General features: G+C 33.9%; 1 protein-coding gene across 1 annotated transcript in view; it reads left to right on the top strand.

Moving 5' to 3' along the window:
- LOC121370617 (inositol polyphosphate 5-phosphatase OCRL-like) overlaps positions 1 to 18,223 on the top strand; it is a 54,034-nt gene that overhangs the window by 21,588 nt on the left and 14,223 nt on the right. Inside the window, exons 9-19 of the mRNA XM_041495966.1 lie at positions 559 to 660; positions 2,369 to 2,483; positions 4,823 to 4,939; positions 5,647 to 5,754; positions 7,068 to 7,138; positions 7,587 to 7,704; positions 12,390 to 12,505; positions 13,702 to 13,837; positions 15,833 to 15,943; positions 16,765 to 16,833; positions 17,983 to 18,079. Of these exons, the coding sequence (XP_041351900.1) occupies positions 559 to 660; positions 2,369 to 2,483; positions 4,823 to 4,939; positions 5,647 to 5,754; positions 7,068 to 7,138; positions 7,587 to 7,704; positions 12,390 to 12,505; positions 13,702 to 13,837; positions 15,833 to 15,943; positions 16,765 to 16,833; positions 17,983 to 18,079 (1,160 nt within the window). The remainder of the gene's footprint in view (positions 1 to 558; positions 661 to 2,368; positions 2,484 to 4,822; positions 4,940 to 5,646; positions 5,755 to 7,067; positions 7,139 to 7,586; positions 7,705 to 12,389; positions 12,506 to 13,701; positions 13,838 to 15,832; positions 15,944 to 16,764; positions 16,834 to 17,982; positions 18,080 to 18,223) is intronic.

Raw genomic sequence — 18,223 nt, 5'->3', positions numbered from 1 at the left:
TGCTTGTTTAAAAAATATATATTCATGAGAATGGTCTTTTTGGCATGTTGTGAACATTTCATTCCATAAAAGTACAAACATATTTAACATGGCACCATTTCATTTCCTTTATCCAAATTATAAAGGAATTTAAACCAATTTTTCTTGGTATAGTTTCTTTTGGACGTTGCTATATGTTAATAATCCTTCCTATGCTCAGTGCAATGTTTACTGTATGTGCAAGTTAAATGTTAATCCAACTTTTGATATTGACCAATGTACAACATCTTAACTAATAATATAAACTGGGATATATGTATGTATGTATGTATGTATGTATGTACATGTATGTACATGTATGTATGTATGTATTTATATATATATGTGTGTGTGTTTAAAACTATGTTGGAGACATCATTATTCATGTTAACATAAGTTGATTGTCATATTCATTTTAATAAAAAGAGCCACATTCTCATGATAGCACTATTTCATACCCTACAGTAGACTGTTTTGTGAAATGCACATATTAAAAATCAAAACAATAATTTTCACTGTTTGTTTTTTTTCTCTTCAAAGGGTTTTTTGTGGTACCTGGAATGTCAATGGTCAGTCTCCAAAGGAAGGTTTTAAAGAATGGCTGTGTTTTGACGAGGAACCACCAGATATATATGCCATAGGGTTTGTATGCATCAGCATTCTCCAGCCTTCCCACTAGTAAAGTCTTGTCAGAGTTATTTCCCTTATTTGCTAAAAAAAAATGTTTAAAGAAATATTGTAACCCTCATGTTTTACAAATACATAATGCTACTTTTTTTGTGATGCAAAAATTTTGGTTGTTGGCAAAAATTTTTATTAAAGGGACACGCCCTAGTTGTTAACCATTACGCCATAGTTTTTTGCTATTAAACCCATTTTCTCACAAATAAAATTGCACTTTACTTACGTTTTATTATTTAGAAGATACATTTCCATTCACCTGAAGTGTTTTTTGGTAATCCTGGTAATTCTGGTGTTTGTAATACCACAAAATGCATTTTTCGTATTTCTTAAAAAAAAAATGTTGAGCAGACAATGTCTGATCTATTTTTAGAGGGGATCTTCCCGTTGCAATGTCGCAAACATTGGAATACCACGTGACCGTTATCATTTTGGTTCGGTTTGTTTTCTCGCGCAATCGTCATCCGATTTGTTGTCGTTTGCTTGTCGTTCATTTGTGAGGTTTTTCTTCACAGTTCGTGAACATTTTCATTAACAATAAAGTTCAGACAAGTAAGTATCTCAATACAAAACGTTACAAACCCTTAAAATCAATAATTTTGCTAAGTGTTGCGATATCTGGAGAGGGGATACAACCTTGGGGGGTGGGGTGGGGGGCACAAGCTATATTGTTACCTTTATTTTAAATAGAGTAGGACAAAAAAAACCTTACATTTTCATCCTGGGGAAGGGAAGTGCCTCCCCACCTCTGGTTCCTACAGACTGTACTACTACTACTACTACTACTACTACCACTACCACTACTACTACTACCACTACTACTACTACTACTACTACCACTACTACTACTACTACCACTACCACTACCACTATCACTATCACTACCACTAATACTACTACTACTACTACTACTACTACCAACAGTAATAAACTGTGCATCTAATTGCTAATAACAATAGGTTAGCCACTAGTACCTGGTGCCGAATAGCAAATGTAGGCTAATTGCGGTTTATATATAAAATTTATTATTTCAAACACTGTAGTATAGTCAACATGGTGAGTGACGGACTATCATTGTCGTCTTATTCCGATTCAAGTATCATGATTGCTGCAGCAGCCCTTCCTCAACAGAAGCACCCATGTTGGTAAAGTAACTTCCTGTTCCAAACTCATTCCTTTCACTGTCCAGGACAGAACAGTTGGAACCTGCCCAGGAGAGGTGAAAGGAACGCACCCCAAGTCTGTGTGCACTCTAGGAAATTTGTCGTGACATAGGCATTTCTGTGCTTCGAGCGACATCTACCGGTGACATGAGAATACTAACTTTCAAAATTGTTTCAAGTAATTGGGTCACGGGGGATTCCCATGGTATTTATCGATATAAAACCTGCTTTTTCACTCTATTTTATAAAAACGTGATCTAAGTGTGTTACAGTTTTGTAGATTAACCAAAATTAGAATTAATTTTCGCGGGCTGAAACTAGGGCGTGCAACTTTAATAAAAAAAATCAGTACACAAATCAGTTCAACAAAGATTTCACATTAGTTATTTTCAAAGGTATTGTTTTTTTCATCAAAGACTGCTCTAAAGTATAGTTACTGAGGATAATATTGGATCAGATATACAGCTGAAGAGACTTAAATGTTAATATATTTGTTTAATTTACAGCTTTCAAGAGTTAGATCTGAGTAAAGAAGCTTTCATCTTCAGTGATTCACTGAAAGAAACAGAATGGCAGAAAGCTGTCAAAGAATATATTCATCCTAATGCAAAATACAGAAAAGTAAGTCTGGACCATTGTTGACATCCAATAACCGATGATTAATTAATCAATGTGCTCTAGTGGTGTCATTAAACAAAACAAACTGGACCCCAAAAATGTGTTATTGATATCAAAGGTTCACCTTGTTTATTATGAAATGTAGAATAATGAGATATATACTTTTGTAGGCTTGTTGTAATTTCTGATTTTTATTTTTTTTATTTTTTACATTAACCTGACCTGTTGCCAAATTTAGTAAATATTACAAATAAGGAACACATTCATGAAAACGTGGGTATCACTTGCCAAGAGTTGTATTGGTATGTTAAAGGCTGTGGTATGTGCTATCCTGTCTCTGGAAATGTACATATAAAAGATCTTTAACTGCTAATGGAAAAATATAGCGGGTTTCCTCTAACGTGGCAAAATTACCAAATGTTTGGTATGCCATAGCTGATGATTAATTTAAGGATTACCTGTTATTTCTTTTACATTCATCGGGGTATGAAAACAAATTTATTTGCAAATTTGTACTGCAATGAACGTAAAAGAAATAACAGACAATCTTTATAATTAAATTTCAAACATTTTTTACTAGTAATAACATCAAACGTTTGTTCATATTTTAAGTTTTATTTTATTTTATTTTATAAATATAATGCTCATTAAGACAAAACATCACAATAAAATGAGGTCATCAGTCACAATCAGTTACAGTCATCGTGAAATGAACAAACTCACTTTGTTACTGTTTAACCAATGGAATGAGGTCATCAGTCACAATCAGTTACAGTCATCGTGAAATGAACAAACTCACTTTGTTACTGTTTAACCAATGGAATGAGGTCATCAGTCACAATCAGTTACAGTCATCGTGAAATGAACAAACTCACTTTGTTACTGTTTAACCAATGGAATGAGGTTAAATTGTAATGAATGTAACGGAAATGTTATTATAATTCAGTATACTCCAGTGGTGTCGTTCATCAAAACAAATTCTATTATAGTTCAGTATACTCCAGTGGTGTCGTTCATCAAAACAAATTCTATTATAGTTCAGTATACTCCAGTGGTGTCGTTCATCAAAACAAATTCTATTATAGTTCAGTATACTCCAGTGGTGTCGTTCATCAAAACAAATTCTATTATAGTTCAGTATACTCCAGTGGTGTCGTTCATCAAAACAAATTCTATTATAGTTCAGTATACTCCAGTGGTGTCGTTCATCAAAACAAATTCTATTATAGTTCAGTATACTCCAGTGGTGTCGTTCATCAAAACAAATTTTAACTTTCACGTTCATGCCTGGTCAGATACACCAATTTGCTGTAGGGCAACATACATGTAACTGAACCGTAGTTGAGAATGAACACAAAAACAAATCATTGTATCAGATTATTACATGAATTCCAGTAGGTCATATGGTGATAGATAGAGCGGTGTGGTATGCTGTATATACCATCAGGGGTGGGAATTCTCCTTGGATCCGCAGTTTTCATCATGAAACATTGGTTTTCTTGCATTTTAATCGTCATTGCCCCCAGACCCCTCTACATTTCCTCTTGTTTACAGTTCACCACCCCGGACCCCTCTAGATTTTTTCCTCTATTTAACAGTTCACCATTTGGTATCAGTATAATGTCAAAAATGATTTACCGTGTCTAGCAAATTTCAAAATACTGAAATTTCAGTATTGATAAATGGATCCCGCCATTTAGTAAAACACTAACACTACATATGATGAACGCAACATAGGTTGGGTATAAATCAAACGAGAACCTTGTGTATGGAATTTTATTTTATTTAGATTAAATTAGTGGATGCGCCTTAACTCAGGCATGTATTTAAAGCCGAGTATACCAAAAATACCACTCAATATCAGTACCGGTGTTCATATTGTGTTAATACCGAATACCATACTGATACCGAGGTAAATCACCCCCAAAATACCGACATCAATACCGAACCTCAAATTTCAATACCACCCAGCTCTAGTGATAGATTTAAATTGATATAATTATTATATAGCTTGATACATTCTGCTAATTAGAAAGTGTTCTTGTGTCCCGGGGGCGCAATGTGTGATCGGTCTAGGATCCACCCAAGTTGGTGGACCCATTGGGCTATTTCTCACTCCAGCCAGTGCTCTACAACTGGTGTGACAAAGGCCGTGGTATGTGTTATCCTGTCTATGGGATGGTGCATATAAAAGATCCCTAGCTGCTAATCGAAGAGAGTAGCCCATGAAGTGGCGACAGCAGGTTTCCTCTCTCAATATCTGTGTGGTCCTTATAACCGTAAATAAAATGTGTTAAGTGCGTCGTTAAATAAAACATTTCCTTCCTTCTCTTGTGTTCCAGGTAAAGTCGATCCGCCTGGTGGGCGTTCTGCTCATCGTGTACATCCAGGAGAAACACGTCAAACATGTGCACTTCATTGACGCTGACAGCGTGGCAACGGGAATCATGGGATTAATGGTGAGTCTTTCATATTGGAAAATTAACCACAACAAAAACAGATTTAAAGGTTTGTAACTGATAAAATAACAACACATGCTTTAATATCAAGTGTTCAGATTTACTCAAATGAAATCTTGAATAATCCATTTTGGTTTATGTATAGTAGTTGAAATTGAAATTACAATTCATGGTGGTCACCACAAATTGAGTCTTATTTTGCTTGTTTTATATAAAAAAGCACAATGCATCGAGTGCTGTTGATTTATCTGTCCTCTGCTAGTTTTGATTTAGTGAACTAGTCTGGGAGTGGCAGTCCTCTTTGTCACAATGACTCCCAGTCCTATGGATGAGACACTAGATAGAGAATCATGGAATCAACCACTATTTTGCCAAATGCCCATTTGACTGCATTGTGCAGAGATATGGCCTTGATCATTTATTACGGTTTTGTCATTCAGATTAATTGATGTAGTTTATAATGATGCAATCTGTGTTTACTGCCATACTGTAGTGTGTTTTTCATTTAAAAAGAAAAGAAAAAGAAAACTATTCATAATGGAAGACTTTTTTATATATATATATCGAACAACGCAAATACAAAAAAGAAAAAAAGAATATCAAGAGAAAAGTTTTTAAAAAACAAGAAATGTTATATCTAAAATTGGGAATCCTGACATTATAAATGTTCAACACTGTTGACGCTTGCTATGTTTCTGTTACTTCAGGGAAATAAAGGAGGTGTGGCGATTAGGATGTCCCTGTATAATTCATCTATTTGTTTTGTCAACTCGCATCTAGCCGCTCACATAGAGGAGGTCGAAAAAAGAAATCAGGTATGGTTTGAATGTTTTCTAGAAAACATGGTTGGAGCCACACCAGTGGTTTATTCAAAGCAATGTATGAGTGAAGGCACTTTACTTTTGTTCTCCTGTCCACTTGGTGTTCATTCAAGCAGAAAACAAGTGAAATTTGTTTGACAAGGGACATAAATTTGATAATAACTGGTACCAATTTTGTTATTCTGTTTATTACCCCAACTATTTGGGTTTTTTAAAAGCCTTTATTTTCTCTATATATATAGCCTACATTGGCTACACGTCCATGTATATAGAAATGATGTAAACTACTTTACTGTTCTGGGTATTGCTTTAACTATGTATTTTATTCACGGTTCACAGATAATTTTCAAAACCCAAAGTTCTATATATTCTGTTAAAAAACAAAAAATCTCTAATGAATTGCATTAAACTACCATTTTATTACAAGTTTAACGCTGAAACCAGAAAGACGTAAACGCGAACGCTTTAAACTACATGACGTCATTGTGTGTGCTTTTGCCATATCGTGATGACGTCATATTTAGTACTGACACGGTAATTGGCCTGTTGGTGTCAAATCATCCAGTAGAAGTGTACATTAAACCAATGCTAGATAATTTCTCAACGAGAAATTATTATTTTAATTTTCCCAATTATGAGTGCCTGCTGGGTAATAAAGTGTAATATTGCTAGATTTTTCTAAGAGGAAAAGAGTTGGAAAGTGGTCCGATATCTTCTTTTTGATTATAAATTTAACAGGTGTTTATACTTCACCACTAGCTAGTTTTAAATATATAACCCTAAATTAAATATTAAACACAACAGTGATAGTAGCCTACATAATTAATTTTATACATAAATATTATTAACGTTACAGCATTTACCTCCCTTCTTTGTGGGTTATGCAGGCTTTCTGCCAGAAAATCATTTTAGAATATGTAATAAAAACATAATGGATTATAAATGCCCCTACTAGATTTTTATGAGTTTAAAATATTTGAAATTGGACATTGCATTTCATGTACTTTGACATATTTTAAACTTTAAACAGCGGTTCTCTTGCTGGAATCTTTCGAAAATTATTTTAAAAAAATCTTTTAATTTCCAAAATGTTATGGTAGTTTTACCCTTCATACCCTCTGGCTCAAACACTGTTTTGTCTAGTAATTACCAGCAAGGCATTATGGAGTGTATAGATGATAAAATAAGGTGATTGAAATGTAACATTTTCATATCGGAAACCGATAAAAATAACCATTAAACTAAACATTAGGCCACTGTGTGAAGTGTATTTACTTGTTTGTAATAAGCGTTTTCTACTTTTTAAGGACTACAGAGATATTGAAAGCAAGATCAGGTTCAAACAGTTTGTTCCACCACTGATGATATCGGAGCATGAGTAAGTGCAGATTTATCCGTAGTGGCTTCAGCATTCTTAGATGCTTTAGTCTATCTCATGTGACTATCTTTGTCCGTTTTCATTGCTTGTACACTGTTAATGTACTGTATATCTTGGCCTATAAATCAAATTGTTTTCATCAAAATATTATTTTATAGCTTGGTTGGTTCGACTTAAAGGGAGGGTAAAATAATCTTTTCATTTAAAATTATCATATACATCTCATAGGTTCGGTGGATCTTCATAAAATAAAATTGGTTAATTGAACAGTTTGTAAATATTTTCTGTAAGGTTTATTTTTTATGCCTTATCCATAGTAGCATGGCAACAATGACTCAATTTTGTTTTCTTAATATATTAATGCCTTTTTTTTCCATCTGTTTTTTGATGGTACTATTTTCATAAAATAATATTGTAATGGGAAACATATAAAGTTGTTTGTTTCCAGTCAGGTTTTCTGGATGGGTGATCTGAACTATCGACTGACTAGCCATACCTGGTCACTAAGTGAGGTCAAGACGATGATCACGAAGGCACTGTATGGAAAACTCATGCAGTATGATCAGGTTGGTCATATTTAGACACACTGTGTCAATAAGGATTGACTCTTGATATCAGCTTTATCATATAAATGACTGTATGAATGGGGAACCTTGAAATTTGTTAAATTTGTGGTATAAAAAGAGTTTTTAAACTGTTAATTCATAAATAAATTATATAAATATGTTTACTACAACTAAAAACTGTATTTTCATATATTGTATTGGAACTAACGATGTAAAAATTACACAGTTGAAAATATAGTCTATAGTACACAAGTGCTTTAAAGGAGACCGGACACCAAACCATATATACAGCATAATGAATTTGTTTGCCATCATAAACCACAACACGCAACTACCGCGCTCCCCTTATTGACCAAGTTAAGCGTGCCAGTCTTGGTTGGGGTTTTTTTTCGCCGATCTCCAATGTTTGCCGAAAACTGTCGACAATTGATGAGCTAGACCCGTGACGTCATCGATGAGAGGAAAACGGAAGAAACTACCAAGCAGGATGGACGAACTTAGCAATTCGAGTGACGAAGAATTGTGTCCAGCTGGTCCTAATGGCATCAAACCGTATCAGTTTGAACCACTTATCAGAGACTTTGTCCCTAATTCTGGAAATGGTGTCTTAGACGAAAATTCGGATGAATCAACTGCCGACGAAGACGAGGAAGCCACACGGTCATAGACTAGCATACAAGCATTTTTTAAAACATAATTTTTTATGATTTTTTTAATGTAAACTGAAGCAAATGGACCTGATTTGAAGAAAAGCACACAAAATGTAATAATATTTCATCATAAATCTTGTTCAGCATAGATGTAAATATGACACGTCAGTGGATATTCCAGAGGCCGATTTCGCAAATTTGTAAAAAGCGTCCCCTCCTCACCAAAGCAAGATATAATAATTTAACAAAAAACTAAAATTAGCACAATTTTCTTTGTTCTCTTAACTAGTTATCCTCCAAGTTTGAATGTGTTTGGTTAAACCGTGTATTTTTAATTATTAAGAAAATGTGTTACCAAGTCTGCCGAAACTGTCCACAGCCGGGTACAGAAACACAGAATGCTGGAAAATATTATACTGTTGCCACATACTGACAATCAATTTACAACTAATATGTCTTATCGACAATATTATTATGTAGTCTTTGCATTTATTAATATAAAATACAACAGGCCCATAGGAACTGGAGAGGGGCGGGCCTAGGGGCTTGTTCTCCATCAAACACTCTTAGGATGAAAATGTATGTTTTAAATTTTCATTACTCTACATAAATAAAGATGATACAAAGATAAAAATCTAGTTTGTATCCTTCACTAGAGACTGTATCCCCCCCCCACACACACACTTCAAATATCGTTCCTACAGGCCTGTACAAATGTAGATAATATGTAGAGGGTGAGGTTAGGAGCCAGTTCCTTTTATCTTTAGGATTTTGTAATCATGATTTCAAACCAACTATTTCAGTTAGTTTGCTCCATATAATGACATAAAACACATTTGTTATATATTGGAATAAAATAAAAATTACAATATATCCAGTGTTATTTTCTTTAATCATTCATGGAGGAAGAAGGAAGTCCTGATGAAAATATATTACAGGTAAAACGAAATAATATATGATGCTTATTCCATGTGGTAACTATTGTTAATTTTGCTTTAAATTGCTAGATGCCAAAAGTGATTACTTATATTATTTTATGGTAACAGTCAAAATTAGATGACCAATTGTTTCAACCTCTGCCAAAGGTACCAGGTTTTCTGCCAGAAAATAATTTGAGGGTACGTAATAAAACAGCACCCCCTCCCCACCCCACCCCCACCCCCCACCCCCTCCACTTGTGAGCTTTTTTTTTATCACATTAATTTTTGCCATTGTAACCAAAATCTGATGTAGAGTTTATACCCGGTCCGTCAGTGCCCCACCCACCTCCCAAAGTCGTTCCTACTGGCCTGTAAAAACTAAATATATTCAAAGGAGTATATTGGGTAGTTATAGGTTTGAAATGTTTTTTTATTGGACATTTTATTTCATACACTTTTACAAATTTTAACCAGCAATTATGTTACTATAATCTATCGAAAAAATTAAACATTATATATATATATATACATTAATTTCTGAGATTATTTAGTACATACATGTAAGTTTACCCTCCGCACCTTCTGGCAGAAACCCAGGGTAGGTAAACAATCATTTGGTGTAAATTATTTTTAATATGACGTACAGAAAGCATTGAAAAGTACAATTTTATTATGCTTTAATAATCGACATTAGCTTTAAAACTAATTAACCATTATTCCTTCCAGCCAGAGTACATATGTTGTTCCTGCCAAAGTGTTAGCATTTTAATTTTAATGACAATATACTGAACTGTTGATAAACATTGTTAACTAACGTAATAATTCACGTTTTGAAGCTATTTTGTTATGAAGTTAACAGACCAGCGAGATCAAGAGACGTTAGTATGGAGTCGTTATGGGCTGTCGGTGAAAATTAATTTGGTAATTATAGGTAAATAAATGTGAAGTTTAAATATTCGTATGTGAAAAAATTGCAATAACTTTATTTAATGTATATCTTAAGTATATACTTGTTTTAATTTTCACATAGTAAATATACCATAACCTGCTGTATTTAGTTGGTGTAAAGCCCGTTCGATGACAATAATGCGTCCATGTTTTAAAAACAACTTTCGTTTTTTTGGAAATCGAAACCACGATTTTGGCTATTTCTTGGGAGACATTGATGTTACTGTTGCAGTTAAACACTGCACAGTTAACCATCATATAATTACGTCGACAGTATATAATAACACTAATTATCTTGTAAATTAAATTTCCGATAAAACTGGAGACAAAAAAAAAGAAAGAAAAAAAGACAACCAAAAGGCACAACCAAGGAATCAACACGTGTACCGGTATTGCTTGATAACTCTCACCGATGACGTATTGCCTCACTTTCATTCAGATCTATGCATAATCCCACCCACTTCTGTTTTTACCCCAAACCTAAGACGCGCAGCTGACCGGTGACTCGCAGCGAGCCGTGTGTTCGAGTAATGCGGTCTTTGATGCTGACTTAATCCATTACACACTACATGTCTTTTGGTGTCTGGTCGCCTTTAAAGGTGCAGACCCTAGTTTCAGCCCATGAAAATGGACTTAGTGTCCATCTACAAACCTGTAACACCTATTTAGATCAGGTTATAACAGAGAGAAACTAAAGTCTGTGATGCTTAAACAGGGAAATGCTGTCTAAAAATAACCAGAGCTTGTCTTAATAACAATTACTTCTCGGACGAATTACAGGTTGAATTATGAAAAATGCATTTTGGCGTATTGCAAAAACCTGGATGACCAGAACCACTTTAGGTGTATGAAAATTAATATTCTAAACAATAAAATCTAAGTACTACTAATTTAAAATTATCAGAAACGGCTTTAATAGTGAAAAATATGTTGTAGTGTTTAAAAGCTAGGGTCTGTCAGTTTAATCACTAATCACAATCTGTCGATACAATGAGTGATTACAGGATAAAAGCCGAAACATCTGTTTGTCATTCAGTGTTGTTTTGTACTCTTTGTCACCACCTTCTGACTCTCGTGAATCCAGTTATATAACATTTATTACCCATATGAGCTCAGATATACGGGGTAATATTTTTTCAAACTCTGCACAGTGTGCAGATTGCTTCTACAGTCACTGATTGGCTGGCTTAAAAATCACGACGTTTGGTTGGTTGCTTGCCATGGCCGGAACTTCACTTTCATTCATATCATGTTTCCATTCATGAGTCAGTATATTTTCATTTGCAGCTGCTTTAATACCATAGAAAAATGTAACTACAGTCATATTATTTTGTACTGTAAACATTTGGCTTTAAAAAGAACACTGTTATGCCATGACGTCACTTACATTACGTCATGTAATGCTCATAAAATTATATGACATAATGGATGATGGCTTTGTTGTAGACTGCAGAGGAGTTTTTACATTAATAATCAGTTAAACTTGATAATGGGTAATAAAAATAATAACTAACTCGCTATGAGAAGTTACAAATTATCTGTCCCTCATGAATGAATGTAAAAACAGTTGTAAAACCCTCACCAAAGGCTCAAGTTTACAACATTCGTTCACTCAGGACAGATAATTCATAATTCCTCATAGCTTTTTAGTTATTCTGTAAATAAGTCACATCTGTTCAGTGTTTTTTCTTTTGTCTGATGAAAGGTGATATCATAATAATCTTTCTATCTCCATTTCTTGCATGTGTTAATTAGAGTTTTCTCAAATTCCTGATTTTTGCACTAAAAATTGTTCCCGTCTTTGTTCTTTGATAAAGAGTTTCCTGTATAGTTTTCTGTTTTTTGTTTTTCCCAGTGTCATTTCCTACTGGTTAATAATTTATCGAAATTTGGTTCAAAATGGCATTGACATCCTCATTTAGAATCATATAAGACTATTATATTTGATTGTGTTTTTGCATTAGTAAAATGCACTAAGTTCTAGATACGGTGACTTAGTTCCATTAACTGTAATATATATTTTTTAAAGTCTGTACAGTTTGCAGGGTTGTTTTCTTACCCTTGTAAAGTGTGATAATTATAAGTATTATAATATTAGGAGTTAATTACATGTAATTGTGTTGCTGAAGTTCTTAGTTACATGTATGTTTTATTTTCTGCATTTTAGTTGCACGTACAGTTACACAACACGTCATTTGATGTGTTCCGTGGTTACACTGAAGGGAACATAATATTCCAGCCCACATATAAATATGACCCAGGAAGTGACACGTATGACACAAGGTTGGTCTCACTATGCAGTTGTAAATACATTGTGCTTTTGTATGATGGCTTCTTTGATCAGTCCACTTGGTCTGTCGTCATAATTAGAAACAAATAATACTCAAGTATGATCAGTCCCTATTTCTCATTCTTAAGAGTGCACCATAACTGGTATAACAAAGTATGTGATATAAATAGTAACTGATATGGTCTTTAACAAGCAAAATAATTCTATGCTATAATTAAACAGAAATAATTTTTCAACATTTCGATTTCAGTCCAATCTACTTTATGACAATGATTTTAAGTATCCGCCCAAAAACATTCACCCAAAAACAACAACCTGGAATTGGATAAGAAGTTGAACAATCACATCTCTGATAAGAGCTCTCTTGCTGCTATCTGGTCAAAATAGTCCCATGTAGTTGGAAATAGGTTTTCACTTGCAGTAAATCATTTATCTCTGTTATGGAGTGGGATTTAACTGAGTCAGTAGATTGCATGCCTAAGTTGATATGGTCGCACGATCAAACACTTCCGTGGTAGACTCTTAAAGTTTTTTCCCACACCAACCAGTGCCCAATAACTCGTATATGATGGTATGTGCTGTTCTTTGTTGGAAAGCATATAAAAAACTTCCCTTGCTGCTAACTGAAAAGAGCCCATGGTGTGGTGAAAGTGGGTTTCCTCTCATTTTCTTTATAGTCCTAATAACCATACATGTATGTCCAACGCTGTGTAACCAAAATAAAAATGTGTTACATTAAAAAAAATTCTTCCACCTTACACTAAATTATTAATCTCTGTAATTAACAGTCAGACCAGGCAGCTAAACCTTCACTGAATTATAAGCATGAATATAAATTTTATCAGAAGCAAGTTTGTTGTTCTTTTACTTTAGCAGTGAATTAGTAGGTGTACAGGAAACATTTTGTTCACTGTCATGTTGCGATTTGATATGAAAGTTTTATACTAGATGGTTGCACAATTCTAAAATTTTAAAAGGTAGTTGCAAATTGATTTTCATCTCTATAGTACATGTAACTGTTATTAATCAGAATTTTAAAAACAAATGTTTCGTGATGTAATGTTATTGGTATTGATGATCAAATACATTTATTGTTAAATATAATTTTAAAATGGTTAATACATATACACTCAGGTATGATGAAGCAAGTTGTTTAAGTGAGTTTTGTTTGTGTTTCTGCATGATGCAGTGATAAGGCCCGATTCCCAGCATGGTGTGACCGAGTGCTGTGGAAGGGAACTCCCATAAAGCAGCTACGCTACGACTCACACATGAGTTTGAAAATCAGCGACCACAAGCCAGTCAGTGCCTTGTTTGATGCTGGGGTGAGAATTCTCTCTATATGTATGTAACTGAGTCTGTGAAAAAGGGCAGAGATGAGGGGAAAATGACAAATATTTGACATGTTTAGCAGCCCTCTGAAAATAGCGACAACGATCATTTCATTCGAGCGTCGTTCACGCTAATCTGATTTAATGTAATCTATTTTCCGTTTCGCACCTTAAATTTAGGACATTATTTACATGGATGTGACGGGTTATGCAAAAAGGAAATGAGTTGCCTGAAATTCTTTTTGCTTAACCGATAAATAGTTTACACAAATATTGAATTCTCAGAGGCCTGTTAGTGCTAGTACCGACAATTTTAGTACATGTGTCTTTGACCTTTAGGTATCATCCGGCCACACATGATCAATACAGACTATGTAAAGCATTGTTAATATATTGACTAATGTACCACAACGGTTTTGAGATTATGAAAATTTGTGTGTGCAAGATTCCAGTTACAAGGATGGATAGTGGGTTCTTACACATAGGGCTTTGTAAATTCTACATGAAATTGGCACACCACATTCTCAGTTTGTTGGCTTACTGGCAGTTGCGTGTGCATGTTTGTATCCAATTTTTTAGTAATCTGTATGTAAGTGTTCCCCTCCCTGTCCTGAAGGAATGTATCAAAAATGGTTTTGCTAGGGATATGTTTATGGACCATTTTTATTATTTTTGTTCATTTTAAAATGGCTATCCAGAGACAGGACCCGGGACAGACATGCTCGAAACCTTCGTGGTATATGAGCATGACAAAATTATCGGATCCTCTCCATTTTAAAAATGTAATACCAGTATAGGATATGTATGCTCTTAAAAATACTGATCACTGTGAACTTTCAAGAAAGTTATAAATCGTCTATACATATGTATACAGTCTGACAGTTATTTAAAATAGCTGCAACATGGCGTACCAAGTTCTTGGAATCTTGAACATGTAAAGGTGAAAGTTGTCTCTTGTTTGTAGCTGGGCACTTAAAAACAAACTGTTGTAAAATCTGAAAACAACTAACAGAAACATGCTTTGCTTTTGATGTAATATATCAAAATGCTGTCATGTTGATAAATTTCCAACAGGATGAGATGCCCATATATTGAAATCCTACCAGACCTCGCTTTAAATAACGTTTTCTGTGAATGACATGATTTTGCAGCTCTTCTCTTTTTCACAAATATGATTACGTATATTATGAGTTTATGTAAACTTGTTTTTAAATGAAGTTAAAGTCTAGAATTATCTACTCTATTCCCCCCCACCCCCCACCCCTACCCATACAGACCATGTGTAGCAAAAATTTGACTTATTTCATAGTGACTATACCATTAGGTTATTAGTTTTACAAAACTTGACAGGATTAATAATAGCATTGTTTCTCAACTTGCTAAATGACTGTTTAATGGCGCTGTCCAGTGTTCCATCATATAACAGATTAAATAGTACTATTATGATCTTTACATTGTTAAATTATTTTCCTTAATGATTTTTTTATTATATTGAATTTACATCATTTATGCAGTCTTTATATTTTGTTGGTTGTGGACTCCGACGCCATATAACCGTAAATAAAATGTGTTGAGTGTGTCGTTAAATAAAACATTTCCTTGTTGATTGTGGGCTTTTTTGTGGGTTTTATTGTGGTTTCTAAATGCAGTCTTGAATGTAAATTCTGAAATATCAACAATAAAGTGGAAGAAACAGTTTGTGTGTTCTCTTTATATTTAAAATAAATTTATAATATGACATAAATATAGAAGAATTTAACAAGGAAACATTAGATATTATTTAAAAACATAGTGCATTTTCCATTTATTTATCTATCCATCCATTCATTTTTACGTGCATAAATATGTTCATTCATACATTCATACATACATACTTGCATTATATCATTGCAAACACATCTTCCATTTTCCTGGTAAAATAAAAAATTAGATCTCTGTGAAGCATTAAATATTTAAAATCTTATGTTCTTATATGAATGGTTTTTGTAGATCCGTGTGATAGACCAAGAAAAATCTAAGAAGGTCTATGAAGATGTGATGAAGAAATTAGATAGAATAGAAAATGAGTATCTTCCTCAAGTTAAACTTGAGCGTCTAGAGGTAAGCATTTTAATTTACTTCTCACATACATGTAATACAACTTTTACTCCTAATATACAGACCTGCCTATGTGTACGATGTGTACATTCTTTGTACGCATGGATGAATAGAAATATGCTTGTATACTAAATTAAATATATATGCGAAAATTTCAAGTCCGTAATTAATGTGGTGTAGACTGGTATGCGGTTCAAAATTATAGGATAGTGATCGATGGCGCAAAGCAAGCAACATACCAGTCGGTATTGTGTGATCATCTCTTTGGGATGAATACGTGCATTGCAAGTATTGTCGTACTGACGTTTCCATTTGCCACTCGGGGAAAATTTGACATAATGCCAAACTTCAGCAGTGAACTTGAAACAGTATTTAAATCTTGTGTGCCCTACCTCAGCAGTGAACTTGATACAGTATTTAATTCTTGTGTGCCAAACCTCAGCAGTGAACTTGAAACAGTATTTAATTCTTGTGTGCCAAACCTCAGCAGTGAACTTCATTCAGTATTTAATTCTTGTGTGCCAAACCTCAGCAGTGAACTTGATACAGTATTTAATTCTTGTGTGCCAAACCTCAGCAGATTAACCCCCAGTTATACATTTATCATTGACAATTTTGGAGGAACCACAAACACAGAACAGTTCTAAGTAGGTTAAAACAAACAAACAATTTGTTTTTATTTTGTTATTATATGTATGCTTTTAAGAAGAAGGAAGAAGCAAGAAAAAGTACTCTATGTACTCTTAAGAAAATTATGACAGTTGAGAATATACCCTAATTATAATGTAGTTACATGTTTTTGACATTCTTTTTCTCCCTTTCAGTTTGTTTTTAAGGATGTGAAGTTTTTAGAATTGAAAACTCAGTCATTATCAGTTGCAAATATAGGACAGGTAAGACTGAATGTTTTATTTGTAACATACCTGTAAGGAATTGAAACTGCTTTTTTTCTACATTACATTAATAAAACTTCAACAAGATATTTTTGAAAGGACATAATTATATTTATTACCCCAGCAGGTACTCGTAACAGGGAAATTAAAAATCATAATTGAGAAATTATCATGCATTGGTTTAACGTACACTACTATTGAACGATTTGACCCCAACAAACCAATCACCTTGTCGGTACTAAATATGACAAAGCATATACAATGATGTCATGTACATGTAGTTTAAAGCGTTTGTGTTTACGTCTTTCTGGTTTCAGTGTTAAACTTGTAATAAAATGGTAGTTTAATGCAATTCATTATAGATTTTATTTTTACAGAATTTATAGAACTTTGGGTTTTGAAAATTATCTGTGAACCGTGAATAAAATACAAAGTTAAAGCAATACCCAGAACAGTAAAGTAGTTTACGTCATTTCTATATACATGGATGTGTAGGCTTTAAAAAACCCCATATAGCTGGGGTAATAAATAGAATAACAAACTCGGTGCCAGTTATTATCAAATTTATGTCCCTCTTGAAATAATTTTCACTTGGGACATAAATTTGATAATAACTAGTAACTCGTTTATTATCCTCTATATTTATTACCAGGTGTATTCAGGCCATCATCAAAAGGGATTATGGGGTTCAAAATAGTGACCTGCAAAAAGCAAAAATCAGGCCATTGTCTCAGATCTAGCTGGTAAAATAGAAATTCACCTGCTAAAACTACCAAAATATTGCAGGTAATTTTTCAAGCGACAGCTATATGAACAATGATCTCGTCTGTTATGTAGCTTGTGATTCTGTTATATTTTAATTCCATAATGCTCTAAACTACATCTCAAAGGTTCTAATGTTCCACACACTTCCCTCACCCTGTGCTTTCTTACTTCCACTTCCAGCAGGACATATTTCTTTTGGAGTGATATTTAAAAAACCCAAAAACCCGGCAGGCCATAGTTTACTTCCAATTTCGAGCCCTGGATTAAAAATCTGGGATTCTTTTTCTAAGCTTGAGACTCGCTGTGATTGACATTCCACACCTGAGCTAGCGAGATGGTGCTGTGTTTCACTGTTTGTTTCATTTTATATCTTGTCATTTTCAGGTTCCAGTAAATTTAGAGTTCATCAACAAGCTGAATGACGAGACATTTTGCAAACCATGGCTGAGGGTATCCCCATGCAAACACATTCTACTTCCAGGTACAAAATCACTTTGATCTTTCACTGCTTTTAGTTTTAGTTAGAATGGTATGGAGATTGTGTCAGCACATGCGTACCTGTAGATCTGTTTTCCTCTTCAACACACTAGGTAATGGTATTTGTTCATTGTGCTGTCATTCGAAC

This window comes from Gigantopelta aegis, chromosome 4 (assembly GCF_016097555.1).
Source record: "Gigantopelta aegis isolate Gae_Host chromosome 4, Gae_host_genome, whole genome shotgun sequence".
NCBI classification, from domain to species: domain Eukaryota; kingdom Metazoa; phylum Mollusca; class Gastropoda; order Neomphalida; family Peltospiridae; genus Gigantopelta; species Gigantopelta aegis.
This window is presented reverse-complemented; position numbering and strand designations above follow the sequence as displayed.